The 18,881-nt window shown below is 45.0% G+C and overlaps 1 protein-coding gene across 1 annotated transcript; it reads left to right on the top strand.

Annotated features, from left to right (window-relative positions):
* The first annotated feature begins 32 nt into the window (after positions 1-32).
* Positions 33-2,610, top strand: LOC141146885 (SRSF protein kinase 1-like). The gene has a single exon (XM_073633657.1). It carries the CDS (start codon positions 147-149, stop codon positions 1,968-1,970), a length of 1,824 nt encoding a protein of 607 aa, XP_073489758.1. The 5' UTR covers positions 33-146; the 3' UTR covers positions 1,971-2,610.
* The last annotated feature ends 16,271 nt before the right edge of the window (positions 2,611-18,881 follow it).

Below are 18,881 nucleotides of genomic sequence, written 5' to 3' on the forward strand. Positions count from 1 at the left end.
TTCCTCTCCACCAATGAGAAGAACCAGTTAAAGCGTCGAGGCCGCCTGAGGAGGGCGTGGCCATAACGTAGCGCGGCCGTTGGGCGGAAGTGGGGAAGTCGGAGCGCTGGGTCACGGCGCATGTGTCTTCCTACCGCCGGTAAGCCATGGAGAGGAAAGTGCTGGCGCTCCAGGCTCGCAAGAAGCGGGTGAAGGCAAAGAAAGGCATGAAGAAGCCGGAGCCGCCATCGCGCAGCTCTGCCCCCGAGCCTCAGTCAGACGATCCTCAGGAAGAGGAGGAGGAGATGCTGGGTTCTGATGACGAGGAGCAGGAGGACCCCAATGACTACTGTAAGGGGGGGTACCACCATGTGAAGATCGGGGACCTCTTCCATGACAGATACCACGTCATCCGGAAGCTGGGCTGGGGCCACTTCTCCACCGTGTGGCTGTGCTGGGATCTCCAGGCCAAACACTTTGTGGCCCTCAAAGTGGTGAAAAGCGCGGAGCATTACACGGAGACCGCCCTGGATGAGATCAAACTGCTCCGCGCTGTCAGGGACACCGACCCCGATGACCCCGGGAACCAGCGGGTGGTGCAGCTCCTAGACGACTTCAAAATCTCTGGAACCAACGGCACGCACATCTGCATGGTCTTCGAGGTTCTGGGACACCACCTGCTGAAATGGATCATCAAGTCCAATTATCAGGGGGTACCGCTGCCCTGTGTGAAGAGCATCATCCGGCAGGTCCTTCAGGGCCTGGACTACCTGCACACCAAATGTAAGATCATCCACACCGACCTCAAGCCCGAGAATATCCTGCTGTGTGTCAATGATGCCTACATCAGACGTCTGGCCTCTGACGCCACTCAGTGGCTCCGTTCCGGTGGTCCTCCTCCCTCGGGATCGGTGGTGAGTACAGCGCCCCAGCCCAAACCCTCCGTGAAGCTGTCAAAAAACAAAAAGAAGAAGCTAAAGAAAAAGCAGAAACGTCAGGCTGAGCTCTTGGAGAAACGGGTACAAGAGATAGTAGGAATGGATGTGGAAGAAGAAGAGGAGGAAGAAATCCTTCCCCAGTTCCAGGAGAATGAGGTCAAGTTAGAACCTTATGAAGGACCAGAAATAAATGCTAATGGGTTAGTGTCTAAAGCCTCCCCAGATGAAAGTGACTCCCAGACAAATTGTACCACATTGTCCTCAAGTTTGAGCCTTCTCAGTGGAGACCTTTCTGGGGTGTCAGATTCTGCTGTTTCCTCATTAAAGTGTAGCCCTGATGAAGGCCCCGATCCCATTGTAGATGAAGGTATGCTACCTCAGCCGTCTGATGACCAGCAGCTCCGTCAAAGCGAAGTGGAGGAGGCAAGCCAACAGCAAAGGAGCGGGGTCCCTGAAGAAGAAGAAAAGGCATCTGCCAAAACGGAGGACAGTGATGAGAAATCAACAGCATCTGACTTCCTCCTAAATCCTCTTGATCCTCAGAATGCAGATAAAATAAAGGTGAAAATTGCAGACCTAGGAAATGCTTGCTGGGTACAGAAGCATTTTACAGAGGACATTCAGACCAGACAGTATCGATCTCTTGAAGTTCTTATTGGTTTTGGATACAGTACACCAGCAGATATCTGGAGTACGGCATGCATGGCATTTGAGTTGGCGACAGGAGATTACCTATTTGAACCTCACTCTGGTGAGGATTATTCCCGTGATGAAGACCACATCGCTCTGATTATTGAACTGTTGGGACAGGTCCCACGCAAGCTTATTGCAGCTGGAAAATATTCAAAGGATTTCTTCACAAAAAAAGGAGACCTCAAACACATCTCAAAGCTTAAGCCTTGGGGTCTTGCTGATGTCCTCAGAGAGAAGTACGAGTGGTCTGAAGAGGATGGCACCCTATTTGCAGACTTCTTGCTGCCCATGTTGGAACTAGTCCCTGAGAAGCGGGCCACTGCTGCCCAGTGCCTCCGTCACCCTTTTCTAGAAACCTAAGAGAAGATGTGAAATGTGTCCAAGCCATTCTGAATGTTTCACTTTAACTTATAAGGGCTTTGAGTCAACCAAGAGTCAGAATGGGCATGCTTCCTCACAGTGATGGGCAGAAGCCTATTTTTCTGCCCTGTTTTCCTGTGACATTGACTGATCTGTTAAAAAATATTAATCAACTTGGTAAAAGGGGACAGTAAAGTGTTAGGCTAAATTTCTCTTTATTAGTTGAGAGCTCATTATTTTCTCACATGTACGAAACAGAGCCTTGGCTTTATTTATCAAAGTGTATGAAGGAGGATCTGCTCATTTTGGTAAACCATTAAACCTCTTTATTTTGTTGTCCCAGTGATGTATGGAAGATTAAGATATTGCTATTGGTGGGACTCCTTAACATTCTGGTAAATAAGCCCAGCTGTTGCAGACTTGGCTTTTAAGAGTTCTTCCCATTTTTATACTAAACCTTTTCATATAATTATCCGTATATACACATTTCCAACAGAAGAAAATGTAAATCTGTATGATGCATTATGTTTTCCATTAGAAGTGCGTTTTAGAGCAATATTTGTAGTATGTATGATCCTACCACTGGGGACTAAAATCAGCAGATCAAAATAAAAAGACAGTCAATGTATTCAGCTTTCGATGTAAGTTGTATGTCTTTTTGTTTTTGAAGGCTTGTCGATAAATGTGATTGGATTTCAGAAGTAGCGTATTGTTCATCTGGGGCATGGGTGTCCAACCTGTAGCCCTCCAGCTGTTGTGGAACTACAAGTTACATCAGGCCTCTGCCTTTGGGAGTCATGCTTGCAATTGTCAGCCTTGCAATGCCTCATGGGACTTTCTTTTCTAACTCATGGGTCCTGTAGTTCCGCAACAACTGGAGGGCCGCGAGTTGGACACCCAGGATCTAGGGGTTTTCTATAGCGTGTTCCCATCACATAATTTGGGCTATTGTATTTCTGTGGAAACCATATCTGTTGGTATATATTTACATACCTGGTAGAGGAGGGGAAATAATATATATTGACTTATACCATCACCATAGTGTAATATAATTATGTGAGGTGTTGTGTGTGGGTTTTTTTTTTGTTTGTTTTTTTTTTTGTGTTAAATGGACCTAAAGAGAAAAAACGTCCCCTATGATACTTTGTGTAACTGAAGGCAAAACATTTTTAGCTTTGAATAGAGTGGAGGGGGTGTTAGGAAACCTGTCTGGTTTTTATTGCTGTCTTGTGCCCTCTTTCACCACTTCAGCTCTGGAGGGTTTTACCCCCTTAACCACTTCAGCCCTGGACCATTTGGCTGGCAAAAGACCAGAGCACTTTTTGCGATTCGGCACTGCGTCGCTTTAACTGACAAATGCGACGTGGCTCCCAAACAAAACTGATGTCCTTTTTTCCCCACAAATAGCTTCTTTTTGCTATAATAAATATCCCCAAAAATATCTAAATAAACATTTTTTTTTTAGGCCAATACGCATTCTTCTACATATTTTTGTAAAAAAAAAATCACAATAAGCGTTTATTGATTGGTTTGCGCAAAAGTTATAGCGTCTACAAAATAGGGGATAGTTTTATGGCATTTTTATAAATTTTTTTTTTTTTTTTACTAGTAATGGCGGCGATCAGTGATTTTTATCGTGGCTGCAACATTATGGCGGACAGATTGGACACTTTTGGCTCTATTTTGGGACCATTCATATTTATACAGCAATCAGTGCGATTTAAAAATGCATTGATTACTGTGGGGGAGGGGTGTTATGTGTGACACAACACTGATCACGGGAGCTGTGATCAGTGTCCTGTTACTAGGCAGAGCGGGGAAATGCTTGTTTACATTAGGGAGATTCACCTTCTTTATTTGTTCTGTTTACTGTTCTCATTGAAAGTGTAATGAAAGAAAATCACAAATTTTGGGTTGTTCCCTTAAAAGTAATAGTGGAGATTTCTTCCAATGGGCACACTAGTTCTAGTGATCTGGGGGTCCCCAGGGAATTCCCCTAATTTGCAGGCATTTCTTCTCACTTCCTGTTTGGCTGTGATAGAAAGCGAAGGCAAATCTCCCGCATAGTATACAAATGTAGAAAAAAAAAAAAATCTGACGGGGGGTTATGACCCTTCCTTTTCTCTATCCAAAATGAAGAAAAACGTTTCGCCTATAGTCTCACTTTAAGAATACATGCTTAAATCACTTTTTTTTTTCTTCTTTTTTAACATGGCAAAAGCTATTTTGTTTTTATCTTGAATAGAGTGGGGAAAAATGTAAAACCCCTATCAGTTTTTGCCATCTGCAGATTGAGATTTTCTTTTACTTTTTGCACCGTGGACACAGGAAGTTGAAGGAAATCTCTACCAAAGCAAAGGAAGTCCTGTCTTGTGCAGTTTCACCAGAACAAGTGTCACCATTGTAAATTTTCTTCTCTGCCCTAATGACAACTCAAAAATTTGGATTTTTCTCCTCTTGTTGTAAGTCCTGGCGATAGTAGTCACCAGGACAGATAGTTGATCTCCCTAGCAGGGAAACAGATGGCAGATAAACCTGAGGATTCGAATGAGGGGGAAAAAAAAAACAGGGTTTGAGTTTATTAAAAAAAAAAAAAAAAAAAAAGCTTGATCTGGGTGTTGAAGCCCTGAGACAGCCAGGAAATTTGCATTTTCTCAAGGTCCGCAATGGCCCCCTCCATATTCCTCTTTGCACTGCTTACTTTAATTCATAAACTTGTTTTCATAGCTTTTTATATTTCAGGTTTTACTCCTTCCTTTTTTTTTTTTTGTCCGTTCATAAATATTTTTTCACTATCGGTTACCATGCATTGTTGCACCGCTTAATAATATGCGTTTACCTTGGAAAGTAACAGGTTGTAGTTCTAAGTTACACATGAGGATTTCTTGTAAGCCCGGGTTCACACCTATGCGAATTAGATGCGGCTTACACCGCATCTAATTCGCAGGACATTTTAAAATACATTCATATGAATGCATCTGGTTCACATATGTGCGTTGCATTCGCACTGCGCATTGCACAAAAAACGTGTGCGTTTTTTGGGCATTGCGGTGCGAACTACAAGCCTATTATCTCCTATGGGAACGCATCTGATTCGCAGATGCATTGCGTTCTGAACAAGGATTTTCTCTTTCTCCTCACTACACCTCCCCCTCCCTCCCCCTCTCCCTGCTCTCTAATCCTGAGCAAAAACGCAATGAATCCGTTGAACAGGAGATTGTTATCTCCCCAGTGAAACCTGAGCTTCAATTCGCACCGCACATGTGTGAAACCAGGCTAAGTCTTTACTTAGTCTTCATTGTGTATGTTTGAGGCTGTGCAGCCAGAGAGTCACAATACTAAACCACTGTTTTTATATGAATTTTCTGGTAACTGCTGTTTGTACACGATCTTTAGGCTGTCAATTCACTGCACTTGTCAAGTATAGCAGTGATATGATACTTTATTGCATCAAGTGGGGTGTACACTTTCCAATACATAGTAACTTTTAGACGATAAAGGAAGAAATTAAAAATCTGTAGTGTGTGACACCCTTCAACATCAAGTTGTAAAGTGCTACGTAAACTGTTGGCGCTATATAAATCCTGTATAATATCAGACATCGGCTCTAATTTGTGACCTGTTTCAGTTTTAGGTCCCTTTCATTTGGGCAGTTCTAGTGACTCGCTATCTCTGATGGACCGCTGGTGTATTTCACAGCAGCTAGCCTATGGTCATGAGATGAGCTACCTCCTGCATGCCTGTTTAAAGAGGGATTTCACACTGAGTTTCCTCCTCACCATACTGCAACCGCATTCATTAGAGGTGCTTTCAGCGCATGCCCAGTCACTTGGACATGTTGGCATGCGGTATTGCCCACCAAGTACAACATGCCCTACTTTTTTGCCACTATGCAAAGAGTTAGTTGTCCAGCAACTTTAAAAATGTATTTAAAAATGTGCTCAATTCCCTGTTTTTTTTGTTTTTGTTTTTGTTTTTGTTTTTTTTTTTTTGTTTTTTTCGGACAATGCCCAAGTGAGAGCTGCCTAACAGCATTAAAGTTAGGTGTGTCTAAAAGAATATCACACCATGGAGTAGTGAATAAACTGAATGAAATGTAACATTTCAATGTTTAAAAAAAAAAAATGTTTGATGTGGAGTTTACAGCACATCAGCACCAATCCAGACAGTGCATACCAGCAGATGCTGGTATGAATGAGCTCTTATAGATGACCCTTTCCCTCCAAACACTAAAAACCCCTGGTGCTGACATCTCTGAACGCTGATAGCAATATATCTCAGTAATTTGTTTAAAATATTTTTTGCTGTAAATAACATTTAAAGTATAAGTTCACATTTTAAAAAAAATAAATGCAAATTTTTTTTGCAGGTAAAATAAGTGTCCCCCCACCGAGCCTGTAAAGCGATGCACCAGCAATCAGCAGATTGCTGGTGCCATTCAGGTCTCTTGCAAACCTGTCAGTGTATCTGTGTACCTATATTGGCAAGCAGATGCACAGACAGGAAAAACCAATGAACTACTGCGGCACTGTGGAGCGCAAAGGATGTCGGGGCTTGTAGTTCATTCACGCACACACAGAGCTGTGTGAGTGAATGACGCAGCCCTGTGGGTGGAGCCCCGCATGGCGACGCTAATTTCAAAAACAGACAGCTAGTACAGGGAACTTCTCCCCGCACTGTCACGGATGGGGGGATCGGGTAGGGGCTGCAGCATTGGGAACATGCTACAGGTTCCCAAGGTTGATCTTATCCTTTAATCCCACTTCCTGGTTGGTTGAAGCACTGGCCTCATAGCACCCCCCCCCCCCCCCCCCCCAAGGAAGGCTATGGGGTTGATTTACTAAAACTGGAGAGTGTAAAATCTTGTTCAGCTCTGCATAGAAACCAGCTGAACAAGCTGAAGCTGATTGGCCACCATGCACAGCTGCACCCGATTTTGAACTTTTAAGTTTTAGTAAATCTAACCCTATGTCTCCAGTACCTGCCAGGAAATTCTGCTAGGTAAACTGTGGGATCTCTAAGGACTTTGGGAAATAGCCCATTCATTCTTTGTTTCTATACAGATCTACAAGTCAAAATGGTGGTGCGGGTTTATAGGAGTAGGCGATGAGGTGCATGTGGGAAAAGAGAAACTGATTGGGCAAGTCATTATAATTGGATGTGATTGTTAGACAATAATTATTACAATAAAGGTGGCAGTTTCAAATGGGGATGGGGGTCTGCTTCATGCACAACTTGCATGTCCTGGGCTTCCATGTATGTACACTGCTCAGTCATAACTTTATGACCACTGACAGGTTAAAGTATAACACCACTTTTGTTGAAGAAAAATAATAATAAAAAAATATATAGATATATATATCCTATACTATTGCGACTCAAGTCATTTTGTAATTAAATGTTATTAAAAATTACCTTTCCTTTTCAATCTGCAGCTTTACAATTTTCTGTAAATGCAATATGGCTACCTGGAGGTGTTCTGTAAACAGATGGTGTACAGAACGCCCCCTGAAAATGTAATTTCCTGCTTGATTGGCTTACTGATTTTCCCAGAAGTCTGCACTAAGATACAAATCAGATTTTGAGCATCTCCTGCAGCAAAAATGTAATTTTTGCTGAGATACTTCCAAAGGGAAATCACATCTAAAGGGATGCAGACTCTACCACTTTTCTCATAGCTCTGCAGGTGCAGCAGCTGATGTTATAATTCTAAAACTGCTCCTATACAGATTCACATGGACACAGACAAACAGCTTTTTTTCTTCAGAATGACAAAAGATAGGACTCTGCAACAAAGTTTGTTAACCCCCTTTAAGAGGTTTCAGATGCCCGAAGGCAGGATGGGGTTTATGATCATGTGACCGCCATGATTGGCTGTCACAGTGATCACATGATCGGAAAGCTCCTGATTGTAAGAATTGATTAGGAGCTTTCCATTAACCGCTAGGAGCGTACAGGGTGCGTGCTCTCAGCACGCAATCTATCCTGTGAGGAGGGAGAGAGTCTCTATTCTTGGGCACAGCGCTGGATCAAGATCAGGTTCAAGTAAGTATAAGGGGGGGGCTGGGGTGGATCCTGGACAAAGAAGGTTTTTTAACTTGGTGCAGAGTGCATTAAAGTGATTGTAAAGGCTTGCTTTAAAAAAAAAAAAAGACATGTTATACTTGCCTCCTCTGTGCAGTTGGTTTTACACAGAGCAGCCTGGATCCTCCTTGTCTCTGGTCCCTCTTTGATGCTCCTGGCCCCTCCCTCCTTTGAGTGCCCCTCAGCCAGCAGCTTGCTACAGGTTGTAACCCAAGCCAGGTCATAGCTCCGTGTATCCATTCAGACACAGAGCCCCGACCTGGCCCCACCCCCTCTCCCCTGATTGGCTGACTGACTTTGACAGCTGCGGGAGCCAATAGCGCCGCTGCTCTGTCTCAGCCATTTAGGAGGAGTGTACTGGATGGCTGAGGGGATCATGGACATTGCTGGAAAGAAAAGGAGCTCAGGTAATTGGGGGGGTGCTCGTTTTAAGGTAAATAAAAAAAACTAAAAGCGGAGTTCCAGCTGCAAAATGTGTGTGTTTTTTTGCTGACTTTTAATAAGGACACTTACCTGTCCAGAGAACACGCAATTTTGGCCCGCCGAGGCTCATCCGTCCATCGGATCAGGTGCAGGCACCTCCATTCTAACTAAGGGAAACTGGAAGTGGAGCCTTCAGGCTTCACTGCTGGTTTCCTACTGCGCGAGTCACGTGGCGCTTCCTGAATAGCCCTGTCATCTTCTGGGACACAAAGGTCCCAGAAGGCAGCAGGGGAGAAGAGGACGTGACACACTGGGGCGGACGTACACTATGTACTTCATAAAAGGTAAGTAAGGGGAAAAGAGAATCCAAAATTGAGTGGTGGAGCGGTTGTCATTCCTTTAAGATAAAGTTGTAAAAGTGAGTTGAACTCCACTTTAAGGCTTTAGAACCACTTTAAAGGATCTGTTACTGACGGCTTGGTGTCAGATACCAAAGAATGCCTTCAGAGGTCTAGTGGCGTCCATGGCTTGACAGGTCAGGGCAAAGGGGAGACGTGTTCAATATTAGGTGGGTGGTCATAAAGTTTTGGCTGATTGGAGCCAGTGGTGCTGAATATAATCAGTGATTCAGCCTTGCCAATTCTGCATTAATGCAGAGAGCAGCTGAATCGTGATGTGTGCTGACGTCATCGTGGCACCTCCCCCTTGTCACATTCATCGTAGTGGCGGTGAGGAGCCACACTGTGCACACATGTTGACAGGGACATGGGGGGCCGGGCCCGGAGCTGAAGAGCGGCTTGGCCTGTCCATTCTGGCGCTGCAACTGATGAGTGGCGGCGGCCGAGCTTGTGGACCATGGAGCTCTGGGGAGGAGAGCAGAGCCAATGGTGCCGGAAGTGTTAAGGGTGGACGCAGCTTTCCCAGTCAGAGGTATGTTGGTGGAGGATGGCCAGAGGAGAGCCAGGTAGATCGGCAGAGGCAGGTGAGGGGGCCGCGGGGAGGACACTGAGGATGTGGAGGAGTCGGGCGGTGGGCGTGTCTCCGCATCACTAGGAAGTGGCTGCCTGGTCTGTCAGCTCACTCTGCTGTGATCGGCTGTTGGGAGTCCTAGGCTGTGAGGGCTGCCGCGTTGGTGGCGGTGATCGGAATCCTGCTGGCTCTGATCCAGGGACAATGGCTGATGAGTGCCTACCTTCTCCCGGGAGATCTCTGCCCTGGCCCGGGAACATGCAGGTAGGCCCCTGGGTGGCTAAAGGAGGAGAGGGCCCCTGTGTGGCTAAGGGAGGAGAGGGCCCCTGGGTGGCCATCTGGAGAAGGAAAGGGCCCCTGGGTGGCCATCTGGAGAAGGAAAGGGCCCCTGGGTGGCCATCTGGAGAAGGAAAGGGCCCCTGGGTGGCCATCTGGAGAAGGAGAGGGCCCCTGGGTGGCTGTGGGAGAAGGAGCGGGCACATGGGTGATTGAAGGAGATGGCCCTCAAGGTGGTTGGGGGAGGAGGAGAGGGCCCTGGGTAGTTGGTTGTATATTCACCGTGTGCTAGCTGCTAATTAATTATACAGCGCCCACTTTATTTTGGTTTTTAATGCAGATATGACGGCATGTTCTCTGGCTGTCAAACTGCCTGATGTCCTCGTAGAGAGAAAGTTTCACCGCTCCAGGTGGGTCAGATCAAAGTAAAAGGCATCTCCTTCAAGCTAGAAGTCCAGGTGCTGGCAATGCTATGGCAGTTAGACATCAATCCACGTTGCTGTGACCTGTATTTTGGATGACACCCTATTGAATAAAGGCAAATATTTTTGGAGTGCGGCTGTCCAGAATTTCTTTGATGTCTAACTGCCTGATGTCCTCCACAACCCTTTCCTCCCCCCCCCCCCCCCCACTGTCTCTCGCCCAATCACCCTATATGTCTCAAAATCCTCCCGGTCACTAATCCCAGATCACCGAAACTCCACATCAAACGGACATGGCTCCTGGCCCATTCCTCTTCCACCTCCCTATTCAAACCAATTCCCATCACCCTCACCCACCCACCTCCAGTCTCCAACCCATGCAACCCTGAACAATCTGAGGTCCCATCTATTCTCATCTCTGGACCCCTCCATCCTTCAGTTCCTATCACACCCCCCCCCCCCCAGACTCCTCTCTTGAATAATATTTCTGGACTCTTTCAGCCCAGCCTTCCATTCCTATTTATCAAATTCTTCAATCCTTTCTTTCTTATTCATTGGTTCCTCCTTCCCTATCCCCAGATTCATTCTCTATCCATGGATTTCACCATCTTTTCATATCCCTCGACACCCTCCAGCCTTCAGTTCTTCTATCCCCGGACTCTTCCATCCTTTTAGTTCCTATCTCCAGACTCCTCCAACCTTCCTTTCTCATTCATGGATTCCCTCTTTCCCTATCCCCAGACTCCTCCTTCCTCCCTTCCTTTCCTATTCACGGATTCCTCCTTCCCTATCCCCAGACTCTTCCTTCCTTCCTTTCCTTTTCAAGGATTCCTCCTTCCTTCCTTGCTTCCTTCCTTCCCTTTTCATGGATTCCTCCTTCCTTTCCTATTCATGGATTTCTCCTTCCCTATTTCCAGACTCCTCCTTCCTTCCTTTCCTTTTCATGCATTCCTCCTTCCTTCCTTTCCTTTTCATGGATGGATTCCTTCCTTCCTTCCTTCCTTCCTTCCTTTCCTATTCATGGATTTCTCCTTCTTTCCTTTCCTATTCATGGATTTCTCCTTCCTTCCTTTCCTCCTCCATCCTGCCATCCTTCAGTTCTCCCAACTGCTTGAATTAGTTGATGAAAACAGTAAATGTGATGCATCGCGGAATCGAATCGTTCCCATGATAATTGTAATCGATTCGTGAGACCACTGAAGATGCACACCTCTAATTGGAGCATATATTAAAGCATAGCTAGTTTTATAGGCCTAGAGCTGCCTCCACATACCTGAAGCAGCTCTATCTTTTGCCTGAATGTCAGGGTGTTCTGAAATGGCAATACTAACATAATTTTCTAGTAGTGAACAACTGCTCCTCTTTTACACATTCCCCTTGAACTATAATGATGGTGTGGCAAACAGGAATGCATGGGGGGTTCAGGCATACTCCATCACTGCCAGAGCTATTGCAGGTATGTTGGGCAGTAATCAGTGCCCACACTTTATACTTACCAGCACAGTTTTTTTTAAGTTAGCGTTGATTGTCATAAAAGAAACATGGAAGCTGCCATACAGACACTCTGACTTCAATGTTTTGGGTCGCTGACCTGGCACATGTATGGGAATAATGAGTTAGGACTCTACTGATCTGCATACTTTCAACATATTTACATGGAAAATATTGAAGCAGCTGAAACTTGCAGGCAGAGATGAGCAATGACTGGCTTCATATTTCTCAGGTTTACATTAAAATCTCCCTATTTCTGGTATTCCAAAGACAACAGTTGCTAAGGTATAAGCTAGCCCACTGTAGGTTGTTTGTGACCAAAGCATGAAAGAGTAAGTTGCACAACACAATCAGGGGGTTGCAACCATTCTCTACTCTATCCAAGACAAAAAAAATGTCTTTAGAGACACTTTAAATACGAAAGAAAACATCTAACCTTGAAGTGGATCAAATACCTTATGTGTAATCAAAATTCTGTACTCCTATCAAAAATAAATGAATGAAAATATAAGTAAATGTAAATATATTAACATAATACCAACGTTCATATACAGTATTTCTACAGCTGTTACTGAGTGTTATTGTATCTTATATTCTACAGTCTAACTACAGGCATACCCCACTTTTAAGTACACAATGGGGGTTATTTACTGAAGCTAGAAAGTGCAAAATCAGGCTCACTTCTGCATAGAAACCAGTCAGCTTCCAGGTTTAGTTACCAAAGCTTAATTGAACAAGCTGGGGTTAGAAGCTCATTGGTTAATATGCAGAAGTGAGCCTGATTTTGCACTTTCCAGCTTTAGTAAATAAACCCCATTGTGTACTTAAAAGTCGGGTATGCCTGTATGCAGTAGATTCCCTTAATTGGCTGCTAAGCTATTTACTACTACCATAAGCCAGCCCTGCTAATGGAAGTTAGACCTAACATGTTAACTTTACAATGTTTAATTCGAGATCTTTGAGGCTTTGTAAACTCTGGAAAAATGTGTTTATCCTACTTGAACTGTTAAGAAATACCTGAATAGGTTTTATAAACTAGGCCTGTGCAAACACATTGTGATGGGCTGTATGATGGGCTTCTTTGGCAGATCTCTGGTTATCAGTGGTCTGTCAAGTAATGTTACTGCAGAATTGTCAATGGCAATTTCTGAGGCTCAATAGAAGTTCTTGAAGATTCCAGACCGTCTAATAAATGTTTACTCAATTGAAATGGCTTGTCTGTTGTAATGGAATGCAAAAGGCCTCCTAGGTTGAATGAGTTCTTGCACATAAGATGATGTTTTTTTTTTTAAATGATTTTAATTGGACAGAATGTCGGAGTTGTGAATTCCCAGGGTGACACCCCATTCACCACTCATCTTTTTTGGGGTCCTAGGCCTCTATATCACCGTTTTCTATAATTTTTTTTATTTTTGCTTTAAATATACTCTTACCCAGGCAAAAGGAAACCAAGAAGGATCTCTTGCCTTCATCAGGATATCTATGCAGATTCAAAGCGCCGGCCGGTACACACAGTTCGAATTTGGGGCAGTTAAGTAGGAACCGGCCGAGCTTCGAGCCATTAATGTGCAGGCTGAATGTTCCAAGTTGATCAATCAACTTGTGTATAACCAGCCTGCCAGATTCTCTTACGATTATCCCTAGTGACTGCTATAGCCGCTAGCGATAATCACTGTCTTCGCCTGCAGAGAGCAAACAATCGCCCAGTAGGAGGAATTGCCGTGTCAGCACTGTCCGTGTTGATTGGGGAATTGTGCAAATTTCTTTCCTACAACCAAATTCGCACCGTGTATGGCCTGCCTTACACAGGGGTTATGGACCTAACCATGTGGTTTCCCTGACTAAAGCTGAACAGTAGGGAAAAAAATGCATTTTCTTTGCACCATAGAAATAAGGACCTCTTCTTCAAACCTGTTTAGTGTAAATACATTATAGTTTTCTTTTAAAGTGCCTAGAGATGATTGTCAACCAATTAGAGCCAGATCAAGTAACAATCCAATGCCTATGGATAAAGAGACGAGGTATGATGCAGTTTTCTTGGATTTTCCCAGCTGATATTTGCTATTCTCACAGGACAAGGTGGGTGTCGGGGGTGTTTACTTACATAACTATGTATGTTTGGCTTTCATTTTTACATTCACACCATTGATGTTTAGAATTGGAAATTACTTTGGTTCAGTCCTAATTTGTTTAATGTGTTTAATTAAATAGTTCTAATTAGTCTTGATTGGAAAGATTATTTAATTAGCCAAAGGGCGTTTAAATTAGTTGAACCCATGCTACAAGCTCTCTTCTAATGTGAGAGAGCATCAACTAGGGCATATATATGCAGTACGTGCTTATAGCATCGATTAAACCAGTTCCTGTTTCCTATATACATTAAGTGTTGGATGGCATACATTTAAATTAATGTGTAAACAGCACAGTAACCCAGAGCTAGAGAGGGTATGCTATGTATAAAAAAAAAAAAAAAAAAACTCACTAAGCACTATTCCCCACCATAGCACTATAGTTAATTTAAAAAAAACAAACCCTTTTTGTAGCAGGAGTTCATTGGCAAGTCTGAATTTAGGAGTCTATTTAAATTTTGCTGTGTGAATTTTTTAAGCATTTGCACAGCTGTCACAAATAATTCCAATCAATTGTGTAAGGGTTGTGTTCGTTTGGGCGATTAGCACATCCTGCAGATTGCAGCAGCAAGTATCGTCAGACTCCTACGGCTGGATTGACAAGTGTGTGAATAGCTGCGGCTGCTCAGCCTATATAATTCAGTGACAGGCTGATGGCCATTAGCTGCAGTGCTCTTGGCTGGATGTAGACAGACTGCATCCAGCCACAGTCATCGGTCCCCAACTGCAGGCTGGCTGTCCGAACAGTCATGGACAGCTGCAGCCACAGGCGCCATGTTAAACCCTAAATATGGGTGTAACATATACAGGGCTGTCTTTAACGCAGGGCAAAAGGGGCAGCTGCCCCTGGCCCAGTCGTTGTGGGGGCCCCAAAGCAACTGACCCTTGAGCCTGCACTGCCCGCAACTAGTTAATAAGTGGATTCGGGAGGGCCCAAGAAAATGTTTGCCCAGGGTCCAATCAATATTAAAAACTGTCCTGAACATATACAGTGCCTTGCAAAAGTATTCACCCCCCTTGGCATTTTTTGTGTTTTGTTGCCTTACAACCTGGAATTAACATGGATTGTTTGAGGATTTGCATAATTTTCTAAAACATATATTATTAATGCACATATAATGAAAAAAGGAAAAAAAGTGCATGTAGTAATTTTTTGCATTGTAACTGATCAGTGCATCATGGGTGCAATGCACAAGCTCCTCCAGACTAGTCCTTCAGACCCAGGTCTGTATCATGGTAAGAATCAATGTAATATGAGTGAGGTGACACTATCACAGCTGTGCTCTATTGTTCCCTCAGGCGATGTGGAAGATGGGTCTTGTAGTCTATATCCAAATGGATATGTGGGTGGATGACACGGCTGTGCAAGCACACCCTCATCAGATTGAAAAAAAAATAATAAATACAGGATGCTTTGAGGAGAACCTCCACAATTCAGCTAAGGTAATAAGACCCATGGAATGTGTCCATCTCACACCCTAGATATGGGTGTAACATGAAACGTGGTCAGAGAGGTGGAATTGGCCTTTACAATTTTTTTTTTTTTTTTTACTGTGAAACAATTTTCGGATTTCAGACCAGCTCTGAAGGTTCCAAATGAGATTGCTGGCTGTAAGGAAATATCTCCAGCTCTTAGTATGTATGAACAATGTGATACATCAGGTCATAAGAGAGGCTTTTGATAATGTGCATAAAATCAAAGCTGGCAATGTAGCCTCACAGGAATTTGGGTTTAAATGTTTATTCTGTATATATTTTTTTACATTTAGGCTTTAACATTAATATTTTGGGCTAGGGGACAAGAAATGCAGTTATTTTATCAGATACTTTAATAAGCAAGGTCTATGTCCCCTGTGCTTTTAACAGGAAAAGACAGTGAAAAGATGCATGAAGGTGAGCACTGCATTTTTTGTGGGCCTCCTGTGCAGGGTTTCTGGTAGAGAATATCACTGATGTGATGGGTTTGCATGTCCTAGTTGTGCACACAGCCACTACTGAATGAGCAAGGCCCTATAGATGGAGGAGAATAGAGTGCTTGTCCCTCAGCAGTTAGGCTCCATGCACACTTGTGCTACTTGTCATGCAACTTTGAATTGACCGGAATCATGTGACGTCACTCCCACGAGGGAGGCACCAGTCACGGCAGTCACTAATGAAGAAACAGCTTTCCATGTCTTCTCTTCACAGCGCATGCGCCGATCATCGGTGCAGTACAAAGTAAATATCTCCTAAACGGCACACGTTTAGGAGATACTTACTGTACCTATAGGTAAAACTTGAAAATGGAGGTTTACAGCCTCTTTAAAAGAATAAAATAGAGTAAACAGACAACCAACAGTTGTTACATTTGCAAATGCAATACAGCCCAAATAAATGATTGTCCAGCTAGCAGAGAAGTAGGTAATTTCACAACACAGAGGACTCCACTGGCCGGAACAGCCGGCAAAGGTGTATAGGGCAGATATCTTCAAGTGCAAAACCCCTTGAGTACCAAAAAGTAATGTGTGAAAAAACCAAAGGGCAGTTTAGTCGCATAGTATAACCAATAAAGTATCATAAGAAGGGTCATGGGTGTAAGGCCCCTTTCACACTGGGGCGGTGGGGGCGTCGGCGGTACAACAGCGCTATTTTTAGCGCTGCTGTACCGTCGTTCTTGCAGCGGTATTCGGCCCCTAGCGGTGTGGTTTTAACCCCCGCTGGCGGCCGAAAAAGGGTTAAAATCCCTCGTACAGCGCGGCTATAGCCGCGGTATTGCCGCGGTATAGCCGCGCTGTCCCATTGATTTCAATGGGCAGGAGCGGTGAATACACCGCTCCAAAAAAGCGGTTTGCAGGACTTTTTTCACCGCCCTGCCTGCGCACCCTCGGGCTTTCACACTGAACAAACAGCGGAGGCTGTTTAGGGGCGGTTTTCAGGTGGTATTTTTAGCGCAATACCGCCTGAAAACCGCTCCAGTGTGAAAGGGGCCTTATAGTTAGCGAAAACAAAGCCAGTCGCAATCCTAACCTGTACTGTGTAAAAAGAAAAAATGGGGATACTTAACTACCAGCTGGTAGTCATTCACCATGGGATAAAAGGGACAAAGGGAGGCCGGTGTTCTGTCAAATAGTGCCCCCTGTTGAAAAATGCCTCCAATGGGACTTGACCATAGCGGAGGGAGAACGTAATTGTCAGATTATGTCTCGCTACTGTGGGGAGTGTTTTGTGTGTGTTGCAGGGCGTCTTCAGTGTGTTGAATGGTGGGTTTTGTGTGTTACAATATGACCTTAGACACAGGCAAAACCCACCGTTCAACACACTGAAGATGCCCTGCAACACACACAAAACGCTCCCCACAGCAGTGAGACATAATCTGCCAATTACGTTCTCCCTCCACTATTTGCATAGCATCGGATAATGCCACACACGATCTGTGCATGCGCTATGTTCAGGTCCTGCCAGCTGATCAACATATCAGCTGGAGTGAGGCTCCGTACCGCGCATGCGCAGACCCATCGGAGACACTTTTCGATGGGGGTGGGGGTGGGGGGGCACTATTCGGCAGAACACCTGCTAACCCGGAAGAGGGAGCTGAAAATAGTTCACTGAAGAAGGAGAGAGAGCAAGAATAGACTAAAGGTATACAGATGGGGAGTAAGGAAAATAGGGGCAACCCTAGTGGCTTACACTATACACAACATAGCGAACAGCGTATATTAAAAGCTCTAGAAAGCATGCGCGATAACTGTTTTCTAATGTAGTTCACCTTTTCGTTGCTTGAAAATCTGAGGATACATTGAGCAAGAGACCTGTAGGAGAAAAGGGAGGCAATGTATGTTCAGAGGAGTCAAAAGACTCTTTCCTGTCGCATCTTCATGGCAGCATACACTTTGGGGTTGTGACTCCGCCCCCACAACCTGATAGGACCACATAGCTATAAATTGATGAGAAGGCATCCGCCCCAGTATTCTTATTTTTCCTCACCTGTCAGGACTGCACGGATCCACACCCCCTTACCGCTTCACCCCAGCCAGGTTCTAGCCTCTCCTGGGTTTAAGTCCTTTCCTGTACAGCCTCTAAACAAGCTAGATGGAAGGAGCCCCACTCTGGTGATCTCAGGGGTATTTTTCTTCTCCTCTCTGACCGTCAGCAAACTTAAAATATAAGCCTTAAACAGGCTTAGCTGTGGTATGGCCTTAGGAAACACTCCTGGTCTTAAGTATATAAACCTTAAACAGGCTTAGTTGTGTGCAGCGGTCTCCCCCCTTTTTTCCTTTACCTTGTTCAGCGCTTCTGGGCTCTGTGGTTCCTCTGTCGGCTCCCCTATGCGCACCGAGCGTCCTTGGCGCTTCCGCACATGCGCAGTACGCGGTGGCAGGGCGTTCTCAGTCTCCAAGATGGCGCCGCGCTACTGCGCGAGCGCTCGGCGGTCATGGCGGCAATTTTAAAAAGCTGCAGAGACAGTTTTCACTGCCTCTGCTGTTTCCCTGTTAGGAATTGACCTTTTGGCATTCAAAATCTCCCTACAGAGGTAAGTCTCTACCCTCTGTCCCATTCCCTTTCTACCTTGCTGTTTTTTTCTCTGCATGTCTCACATTTGTGTATCTACAGGCTTCACCACTCCTTCTCTATGGAGACCACTGCCCCAGCAGATCACCGCCAGCCTAATAGGTAAGGGGGGGGAGACATGGTAAGTAGTGAAGATTGAAAAAGAGAGCACTACTTACGCTGCCTAAATTGATCAGCCCTATCAGGTCCTCAGGAACATCTGGTTCAAGACACAGAGAGACCTCACACAGAAGAAGCCGCTCCAAACACAGACGGAGCCGCTCAAACCGCAGGAGAAGCTGCTCGGGCCACAGGGGGAGTCGCAGAAGGAGCCGGTCCAGATCTTACTCAAGACACAGTCGCTCCCGCCATAGAAGATCCCCTTCTCGCAGACCCCGGTCTCCAGCGCGCCACTCCTGTCCCTCCGGGAACGCCTGCTGGATATGCGGTGCGGTTGCCCTCCCAGATAAACTGGCCTGTCAAAGGTGCCTCGAGGAGGCCACCAAAGAAAGAGTTTTGGATACCGGAGAATCCGCTGGAATTTCTGCTCCGCAGGCCTTGATTCCGGAAACTGAGTTTTCTATCCACAG

Source organism: Aquarana catesbeiana, linkage group LG06 (assembly GCF_042186555.1).
Source record: "Aquarana catesbeiana isolate 2022-GZ linkage group LG06, ASM4218655v1, whole genome shotgun sequence".
NCBI lineage: Eukaryota > Metazoa > Chordata > Amphibia > Anura > Ranidae > Aquarana > Aquarana catesbeiana.

Excerpts from the sequence above, each read along its gene's own strand:
- LOC141146885 (XM_073633657.1), top strand. The coding sequence starts at position 147 with ATGGAGAGGAAAGTGCTGGCGCTCCAGGCTCGCAAGAAGCGGGTGAAG.